The following is an 11,411-nucleotide window of genomic DNA, read 5'->3' on the forward strand; positions in this document are numbered from 1 at the left end:
AGTAGGTAGGTTTTTGTTTATAATTTCTTCCGTTTAAAAATAGTCATTTAAATATATTTTAATAAGTACTTGAAAAGATTAGTAGCACAGATTTAAAATTACTAAAAAATCCTTGCTGTGTAAAACAATTGGAAAATCTACTATAAATGAAACTACGAAAATGCGGGTTGCATTAGGGTTTAATTAATTTTCACATTATGTTAAGTGCTTTGCAAACATACATTATATGAATAATCCAGTAGTAAAAGCGGGCGAAGCCGCAAGAGGGTCGCTAGTAATAAATAAAATAAAACATTTTATTACATAAAAGAAGTGGAATGTCAATGAAATTTATTTAAATTCGTTGTGTATTAATTAACATTCAAATAGACTAGATACCAAGCGTGTACGTTTCACAAGGCCGATTTAAAAAAAAAAACTTTATATTACGTTATAAATATATGTATGTATTTACAGAGAATATTATAAGACGCAATTGTCTATATCTAAATATAGTAATAATTGGACAGGTGTTATAGTCTTTAACGAAGGTATAATATTTCACATTTTAGCTTGACGTTATGACCCCCCCACACGTGAAGAAATGAAAATATTAAATATTTTATTTCCTCGAATAGGAATCGAACCCACACCCTTGCCCGAGCCATTATGGCCAATCCAATTTAAGGTATAATATATTTTACTTTTAATAAGGTACGAAAGATGAAGCATTACTCTATGTATCAATGGTTGTCTATCTCTTATCTGGCCACACATGCCCCTTGCGGTAACGTCACACGGTCTCTTGTTTCGCGTGATGCGTATGCGCAGATAAATATTTGCCTACGAATACATGGAAATATTCATAGATAATACTAGCTTGAATAGAAACGTAATTTTAACGTGACATTTTTACAGCGAATAATTATATAAATTTACAATAAATATAAATTAAAAGACTAAAACCGTAATATCAGTCATTTTGTAAGGGAGTAAGGCAGTATTTTTTCATAGTGTAAAAGTACACAGTGTATGTAACTACTGTAAAGACTGATGTAACATATGTTAATATAGTGAACTCGTACGTCTTTCCCTGAACAGCTGCAAATTCCAAAAATAATATAACTTCATTCCTGTCATATCCTTTCACTAATATCATGGCATTGGCCTCGAAACCGATGTGTCCTGCTAAACCTGTTTATTTATAACAGTGCCGTTCTCGACTCGAGCGCCACATTACATACATTCCAAAGACATGGTGGGGAGCCAAGCCCACCACGAAGCCAGTTCTCATTGGCTGAAAAATATCGTACGATATTTTTAGTAGTGTGCACGCTGTTTACATATCACGTCACACTAATACCTCAGTGTTATTGGAGACCAATTTAAGATGTTTCAATCAACAAAATTAGTTGACGTAGAATATGGTACGAGCGTTGAATGATTAAATTGATTCATCCTATGGATGCCTTAGAAAAGTAACTTCTGACGTCTAGGTAATATTCCATTCGTTAGATGTTTAACTACTATTGATAAGAAGAACCTATTTATATTGAAGAAAAACAGTTTTCTTCAATATAAATATGTTACAATTATGCTTTTTCAAAATTTTATTGAAATGTCAACAAATATATAGGCATAATTTTGTAATTGGCGACTCTCTCATCTCACTCTACTCATAAATTTATAATAAAATTATTTAAATATTATAATAGTAGTATAATATTGTTAAAATGGCTTCTTATCAACAGGAAGCGTTTTAGCTTTTCGGTTGATACCTAAAAATATATTTTTGAAGTGATACTGAAAAATAGACTACAATTTTCTCATAAATGGTCCTAAAATATGATAAAATGCCATAAATTCATTGGAAAATGTAAATAATAATCATTAAATTTATTATACACACCGTTTCATAAGCCACCTAGTATCGTATATCGGAGTACGGATAATTACCACGTAATCGCACCCGGATCGTTTCCTTATTATAAATTTCAACACACCAGAATGGGACCACACTGGTCCCATTATGATAAAAATCTTTTAATAATTTCACGTAGACAACTTCACGCTATAACCCGTATACAGTGACGTAGGCAGAGAGAACCTAGTGTTAAAACACTCCTTTCCCCAATTTCCGTCGAAATTTTCGAATGGAGATTGAACCCATAACCGTCGCTATCTCACATTTACACTAGTATTATAAAAGTACTTAAGTAACATAGAGCTAATCTCCAGAGGATTGATTAAAATGGAAAAACTCGTTTTTTTTTTATTTCATTTCTTTCATGATGATGTCAGCGAATTTCTTATATCTTATCTTATATATTTACTTAACCTACCTAAGATAGTTATGAAGTAACCTTCATGTGGAATCACATATCAATGCCCACGTGGCGTAGTTGAAGCACGTTTGACTGTATGTAATGGTTACGAATTCAAAAACTACTCATTTATATTTGAAGTAGGTGTATGTGCAGGAGCACCAGGGAGTGACTATAAAGCGGTGGTTCTGGTTCGATCTTCACTCGAAATAATGAATTATTATTTATTAATGTTTTCATTCCTTTGCTCGAGCGCCAAGGCCGGCGTTGATGTCCCCCACTCTACACACAATGCCTCGAAAAAGTCAGAACGGAGTGTACTAACTCTACGTTCCTTCTGCCTTGCCTGCTATATGCGAGATACAGCGTGAAGCTGATTTCTTTTCATGTTTATTTATTTATACCAGATGATATAGGATCAGGTTCCTCCACCCAATGTGTAAAATAACCGGGAAATTGTATATTGATATCGGGAAATTGTTGATTGAAATTTCAGGATAGTCCCTCAAAAAAAATGTATTAAAAACAATGTTTTTTTACTTCGTTCTGAATAAAATATCTTTTTCATAACTTCATTAATACAAAAACAATGCAGATCATAAATCAAACGTTTATAGTTTTGTTATTGGTATGCTTAGTTACCAAGAATTCTAACAGACCTACCTTTATAAAAAATTAAATAAGTTTAACATTTAAAACTATAATTTTAACTCGTAATTAAATATATTTATGCCATACAAACTTTGGAGTGGTAACAATTTTAATATCCACTATAAATTTCAAGGTTCACCATACACTAAGAACGAAAACAACAGAAAACAATGCTGGGGACCTTGAGGAACAGACTACAGTAAGAGCAAGAAGATTAAAACCTGCACTCGCTTACATAAAAGCTAGTTTGTTCAACATTGAAAATTACACTTGAACAAGTAATATCAACTTTTACTTATACTATATACTCGTATATACAACCAGGAAATTTTTACCTCGTAAATTGTATGACTATTATTTTTAACAAAAGAAAAGACCGACATAATATAAAGTAATACGTTTTTTGATTTAGTTAAACAAAAAACATTAAGTATATAAGTATTTTATAATTTTGAAACTCCAAACTTAATTAATTATTATTTTTATACAAAATTAAACTTTTTGGCTACTTTAACACCCTCCACTATTTAAGGTCACCTGGTCTGAAATGGCCACTTACTACCCATATGGATGCAAAATTCTCATCAATATAAATTAATTAAGTCTAAAGTTCCAGGAACTGTAAACAGTTGAAGAGGTTCCTTAAGGAATCTTTGTATTCCTTATCAGACCTCCAATGACAGTCACAACCCATCTAAGTGTAAACTTCTCAAGTTGATCATCATCACGTTCGAATAGGACAAACAATATATTTAGCGTGATTCTTTCAAAGGATTTTTTGCATGGTTTTCAAACAAAATTTTATTTATATTTAAACTTCTAAGTTTTAAAAATCCTTTAATTAAATTACACACAGGGATATATACTCTAAAGTCTAAAGGAATTGTTTGGACTTAGGTTTATTTCATCTATCTAAGTTCAGAGTTACCTAACACGCTGCTAATTGAATCTTGAACTCTCATATCTCCTTTCCTTTGTCTCATTGTATATCTAGCTATTACAGTTAATTACTTAGTTTTGTGTCGTTTAAGGCAGAATTTTTTAAAGTTTCTAAAATCTTAAGTAGGAAAGAGATGCTTCACTTAAATAAGTACTTTTGATAAGTTTTGATATTTGACTAAGTGAAAGTTGATATAATGATACTAGGTCCTCAGGTTCCCTCTGCTTACCCTGCGATGTGCGGGATATACGAGTATAAAACGTGACACTAAAAAATAAGATAATATTTTTATATTTTAGACAAAAGTTATTTTCTAAATGAAACAGAAAAAAAAATTAAATTCAATTCCCCTATTGATGTTGGAAAGAAAAAGTTGATAACAGAACATACAGAATTTAACAGTATATTTTATTAATAAAATGAAAGTTTTTGCATTCCTTAACAAGTAAAACGATAATATTCTCGCACTATATGTAAAAACGCAGAGTAACTAATTGTTATTTAAAAATTCACTTCAGTAACTGGTGCAAACAGAAGGCAGTGGACAACAGTTTGAAGTTTCTTTATAAAAAACACAGACTGGTTGCTTCAACTATGTTATTCACTTTCAAGACAGAAAGGTGGCCTTAATCACTATTTAGTTCAAATATCGCTCTGAACAAACCAAGAAACAAATCTAAAATGTTATATGAAATCTATATATAAAGCTATGAAAAATAAAAATAATATATTGAAAAGCAATCCACATGACAACATTAAGTACGACAATTGTATATGTGTGTACGACAGGTTGTAGGTTCAATTCCCAGTCGACAAAATGAAATATTTAATATATTCATTTCTTTGCTCTGCCTTCAGAATTCGGCAGAGCGGTGAATAGAGCGCGGAGTGTCTCAACACTAGGCTCTCTCTGCCTACCCATCTACATGTAGAATACAGTGTGAAGTTTAAAAATAAAGAAACAAAAAGTAAGATTAACAATCACAGCTTCTAAGTGAGTAATATCTAACAAACATTTGACCGGCTCGGCAAATCCTTTATTCTTATAAAAGATATCCTTTTCCCCAGTGAATCAGGGCTGGAACCCATCAAGTTACCGGCTATTTCACTGATGTCTCCACGCGCTCTGCGTCATTTGTCATCGCAGCCGGATGAGATGACTTTTTGTACGGACCGCTGAGTTTATCGAAATTTTGTAAGGAATCACGCTTTATTACTCACTTATTACCTACACTTTCATTTATGTGAATTCTTTATTTTTAGTTTCACGCTATATCCCGCACATAGAAGGGAAGGCTGACGGAATTTGGGAAAATGGACTCCGTTCTCATTAAGACGCTTTCTGTCAAGTTCTGGAAGTATTGTGTGATGAGTGGCGAAATTCAACACCGCGATTTTCCTCGTTACTAAAACGAGAAAATGAAAATATTACATATTTCATTTACTCTGTCTGGAAATCGAACCACATACTACGCTACTTCTGGCCTTATAATTTATATGTACAGGGTGAGTCATATTGAACTTTCCGGTTTTGGAAGGACGTTGCACGAAGAAGGGAAGGAGTAGAAGGGTGGGGATGGTGTCATTAGACGCGCCATGACATGCAGTTTTAGTGTGAGCAATGGCTTGGTCGGGACAACATCGTGCGTTCGTAGTTGAAGAGTTTATTAAAAATGGCGGCTCCGTGATCACAACACAGCGTGCGTTCCGTTTACATTTTGCTATTGGTCGACGTGATCCCATTCCCACTGGACCAACAATCAGAAATTGGGTATCAAATTTTAGAGCAACATCATCAGCATTAAAAACAAGACCACAAGGCCGAATTAGGACGTCAACGTCAGCGGAAAACGTGGATAGAGTGCGGGCTTCAATTCAACAATCCCCTCGGCGTTCTGTTCGGAAACATGCCGCTTCACTAGGATTATTTTTCAGTAGTGTCCGCAGAATACTGCATAGAGACCTTAAATTTCACCCATACAAGATTCAGGTAGTGCAAGAATTAACAGTTAGAGACTTAGACACACGAACAAATTTATGCCGCGACATTCAGCAGATCCCCCGCACTGCTGTTTTGATCTTCAGTGATGAGGCACATTTTCACCTCGCCGGAACTGTCAACAAACAGAATTTTCGATACTGGGCTGAGAATAACCCACGAAACCTACACGAACGACCACTTCACAGCCCTCGAGTGACAGTGTGGTGCGCTATTGCAGAGTTTGGTGTGTGGGGCCCCTATTTTTTTGAAGAAGATGGTCAAGTCGTCACAGTTACCTCTGCTCGGTATTGCGACATGCTTGAAACTTTTCTGAAACCGAAATTGGAGGAATTAACGCAGAATCATGACAACGATAACATCTGGTTCCAACAAGATGGTGCTACAGCCCATACATCCAGGCGTTCAATGGAAATCCTGCGACAAATGTTTCCCGGTCATCTCATTTCTTTGCGAGGTGACGTTGGGTGGCCGCCGAGATCACCTGATTTAACCCCCTGCGATTTCTTTCTCTGGGGTTACCTGAAGGAAAAGGTGTACACGCATCGTCCCCGAACCATCGATGAACTGAAGGCTGCAATCACGGAAGAAATCAATGCTATTCCGCTGAATATGACTCGACGAGTAATGGACAACTTCCGGGAAAGGCTTCAGCAGTGTGTGGTCAATGGAGGTAGACATTTACAGGATATCATTTTTAAAACCAACTAAATTAAAACTGCATGTTATGTGCTTTCAAACAATAAAATAATTTTTACTGCATGTCGCTTTGTTTTTAATACACACCTTATTGAAATCGGAAAGTTCAATATGACTCACCCTGTACTTTACAAGACTAATATAATAACGCTATACCAGTTATTTTACATAAAGTACATAAATAAACATTTTTGGAGCAATTTATTAGTGCGACGCATTAGTGGTTTAACGTACGGATAGAATTGTTTACGATAATAGATTACCATTAAATAATACCAATATAAGTTGGTAGGGTGAAATATTTAAAGTGATCGTTTGCGGGATATAAATTAGGATGAAACGATAATTTTGGACAACCTGCAAATTTTGCGGCTTACGTTAGGTGAAATTTCCTATATAAATTTTGGACGGTCAGCGTTTATGTTTTTTAGTTTTTATATAAATATTTTGGTGGATGAAAGTAAATTTTGTTAAAATTGTATTTATTATACTAAAAAATATTATAATTTCCTACATAATATATACAGAAAAATATATTAGAAAAGAAGAAACATATACCTATTTAATATTTTTTTCTATTCTTATTAAAAAACAAATTTATTTATTGATAAAAACAGACAAACAGATAAAAAAGTAGCTACACAAAATTGTCTTTAATTATTATTAACACGCTTTTAGTAGGTCGAGTTCTCACTACTTATGTAAGAAAAGAAAATCTGAGAAACAGAATTTGACCCATTTATGATACTTGGAACTTATATTTAGGTGACAATTCAATAATATGGTATCATCGAGCTAGTGTGATGATGGAGCCTGAATAGTGGAACTCTTCAGAGGCTTCAAGAAAACCACTCGGCTCATGTAATTTACTGAGCACATTATATAGAAATTGTAGACGTTTGTGTTTACTTATGCTTATTTTTTGGTTTCTTTAACTATATATTATTGTATTTGATAATTTCCCAAGTCATATTTACTGTGTGAATGTAACATCGCAAAAATAATATCAACTTTTTATCATTTTATATCCGAAACAGATAAGATTCAAAGATTATGTCAAAAGGGAAGCGACACAAATATGGCGTATTCGTTATTATACCTTTCAATATTGGTTTAATATCCATAGATATATAAAACACTCATATATGATTAGGGACTTGCGATTTCCGTATATTTAAATGGTTTTTAGACCAAATTTTAAAACAATATAATATTTTATTTTCTTCACTGTGGCAAAGTCGTGCGTTAGGTACAGTAGGTAGTAGATACGAGGTATGTTTGGCTTAGATACAAAATGACGAAAGGTAGAAGAAGACGGGATAAACGAAAATAAAAATAACAAGTAAAATCTAAACTTTTATTTTATTTATATTTAGTAACACTTCAACCTTGTCTATTTTACTAAATATAAATTAAGATATATTTAAAACAAGCATTTTGTATTATATAAATTCCCATTGAACCAAGCCAAATTGAATAAAGCTTCATTGAGTTAATTAATGCATAGTTTTAAACATTTCATCAACGATCGTCGCTCAAAGTAGGTACCTACTGATTCAATAAATATTTTATACAACTCAATTATATTACCATTATTGATAAGTACTTTTTTTTACTAGATCCCTATTTTGGTCAAAATCGATGTCGAACATTGCTTGTTGAGTAGCGAAACTAAACGCCGCGCTTAGTCTTAACAAAGCGGAGAATTTTAGTTATATCAAAATTCAAATTATTCTTCCAAGTAGTACAAATCCCCGCATTCCCTATAAATGCCCAGTTTCACGCTAAATCCCGCATATGCATACATATATAACGTTGTAAGTAGAAGGAACCTAGTGTAAGTCACTCCGTCCCCCACTTTCCGCCGAATTTTCGACACATTGCCTCTTGAGTGGTGGAACTACTAGAGCAAAGAAATTAAAATTCTATTTCAATTCCTCGAATGGGAATCGAACCCATAACATGTCGCATTTACCTACAGTTACACGCTTTCGTCCCTGCGTCACAAATGGCCTATTAGCCATACTTTACATTTATAACGCATACATATATATTTTTATAATTATAAAATACATAGGCCGGGTACTAAGTCCGTAGTAAATGTGCAGATTTGTTTGTAATATAAACATTACCTTAGCACACATAATAAATATTAAAAATATCATAAAATCATGTTAATACAAATACCAAAAGTATGGTTTAGTGGGTTCTAAATAGAATTGATTTTTTTCTGTATTAATTTTTTATTTAGAATAAAGAATAATTATAAGGATATTTGAATCCAGAAGATAAATAATAAAAGTAATTTTTAAAAAAAATTGACTTCAAATACCATGTGAATTGCCTTATATATGTGCGACTATAAACGCAACGGTTGTGGATCTGATTCCCAGTCGGGGAAGAAATATTTAATATTTTCGTTTCCTTGCTCTGGTAACGAGACAAAACGCGGTGGTGAGTTACGCCACTCAACGCGCAATGCCTCAGCGATTCTGCGGAAAGTGGGATATGGAAATATCTTTATAGATAACGGAGTGTCGTAACAATAGGTTCCCAGATTCCTTTTGCCTACCTTACTATATGCAGGCTTGACGTTAATAAGAAATAGTATTTTCAGATTTAGATAAATACGTGTATGACAAAAGTGAAAGCCATTATTAAAACGTAAAAATATATTTCCAATCATCACACTTTAAATGTAGGTGAATGTAGATGAACGGCCGTTTTAATAATTTCTATCTACACCTACTAAGAAACAAAGAGATTATATTAGAAAAGCAAAACATTTATTATTAAAAAACCTTATTAAAGTAACAGATAAAAATAAGATACAGATAAAAGTAATCATTTTTAAAATTTTCTTAAATGAGCAGACTATGTGTGGGAAGACAGTTTTAATATCTTAAAAAAATAAGTACCAAAAAATAGTGACCTGTCACTACGGAAGTGACATAAAATCTAATAATGATACAGCTTCATAGGTAGACATAGTCGTCGCCTGACAGTTGATTAAAAGTAAACACAGCAAAATAGAATACGTGGGCGTTTGGACCGCAGCCCAAAAGCCCAACGATATAAACATGATAAAAATTAGAATACATCATTGCAGTTGCAATGAATACTTAGAATAAACGAGAAAAACGTCATTTACGTAAATTGTTTATGATCTACTTACAACTTCGCCACGTGTTTAATATTATATTTACAATTAGCAATCTGCCCGCGGCTCCGCCCGCTTGAATTATACAATTATTTATTAATTACATTATGTTGTCACTTTTAAGTGCCAATTTTGCCAAATAAAATACTTTAAATTGATATATTTTATTTTATGGACCGACAGAAATAGAATGTAAACTTATCGGGACTCGAAACCGCGTCTTGTCTTGTCTTAAAGTATTTTCTATCCAGTGTGGAAAAACACTTAAGAAATCCTAAAATGTCAGTTTGTAAAAATAAAGAAGTAAGGCATGCATATAAAATACATAAATAGTATGGAATTGCCAATTTTATATAACATTATAATATTAAAATTAAGTACTAATTCAATAAAAAGTAAAAAAAATAACTAAAAAAACTACATAAGTAAATAAAAATGAAGAAATTTGAGTGTCATTTTTTATTTTGTAATAATTTAGGAACGATTATGATTAAAAAAAATAAATCTAGGTTCATTAAAATTGTGTTTTTATTTTATTGAAGATTTTACTTACTTTTGTTGAATTCATAACATATACATACTTTAAATTAAAAAAAATATGTGTTTCTAACAAGTAACGTTATATGATAAAATATATAATATATCTGAATTCTTTTAGATATTATGTTTAAAAAACAGGTTAGTGTGCTGATAATTAATAATTCATGTGCAAATGGCAGTAACTTCAAGTCAATGCCATTATAGTTAGTATGTAATATAAATTTATTACACTTATTGAAGTCACGATTACGTTATCTTATCTATATGGTTTTTAAACATATATTATTAAAAGATTAAAAAAGAAATTATTTAAATTAAAAATATTTATAAATTTAAAAAACATTCAGCAAAATTTTAAATTTTCATTTTTAATATTATACTCTTTATATGAAATACAAAATCTACAGAATTACCTGCAAAATATTATTAAGCTAAATATTCTACTAATTGAATTAAAATTTGAAAAAAACCACATATATGCCATATGCTTATATTAATGATAAGAAAAAACACGACACGACAAGTTTTAATTAACAGAAAACTAAAATTTATTGCTATTCAAATAAAGTATTGAACTTACCAGCTGTACTAAATACTAGTATTAAAAAGAAATTAACACTAAAAACTTTTTCTTTATACATTGTCACTTATCAACTTTAAGAATACACAGAAAATAACATTAAAACAAATATATTATATCACTGTTTATAACTTGAATTATTAATAATACAATGACTTTTATCCAAAATAGATTTTCGTTTAAAATACTACGTATTTATATACGTAACTTTGCGACGCATACGGACAACATAACCCTCTTAATTCAGAACTTCAACTACCGGTAAACGGATGAATGATAAATGTTAGCCCGCGAAAACAGAATCAAAAAGTATGAATGGCCTCCAATGGTTTTACTAAAGACACGTTCATTTTAATTTTGTATATAAAAATAAATTACGTATTACAAAATTTACTGATTACAATAAAACTATGCTTATATTTTTTACTTCTGTTTTAAAATCAAAATTAATAAATATACATGTTATAAAATATTTGAGAAAGTACTGCACAATGCAGTTTACTATTTATTAATCTGTGCTTTAGGTAGGTCAGTTCAGT

At 31.8% G+C, this 11,411-nt stretch overlaps 1 protein-coding gene across 1 annotated transcript in view; it reads right to left on the reverse strand.

Moving 5' to 3' along the window:
- LOC146531466 (uncharacterized) overlaps positions 1–11,136 on the reverse strand; it is a 28,180-nt gene extending 17,044 nt beyond the window's left edge. The window contains exon 1 of the mRNA XM_085198236.1: positions 10,873–11,136. Coding sequence (XP_085054362.1) covers positions 10,873–10,933 — 61 coding nt within the window. The 5' untranslated portion in view covers positions 10,934–11,136. The remainder of the gene's footprint in view (positions 1–10,872) is intronic.
- Between the last annotated feature and the right edge of the window lie 275 nt (positions 11,137–11,411).

The sequence above is a fragment of the Heliconius melpomene genome, chromosome 15 (assembly GCF_056956725.1).
Source record: "Heliconius melpomene rosina isolate 202511_hmr_F chromosome 15, ASM5695672v1, whole genome shotgun sequence".
NCBI classification, from domain to species: domain Eukaryota; kingdom Metazoa; phylum Arthropoda; class Insecta; order Lepidoptera; family Nymphalidae; genus Heliconius; species Heliconius melpomene.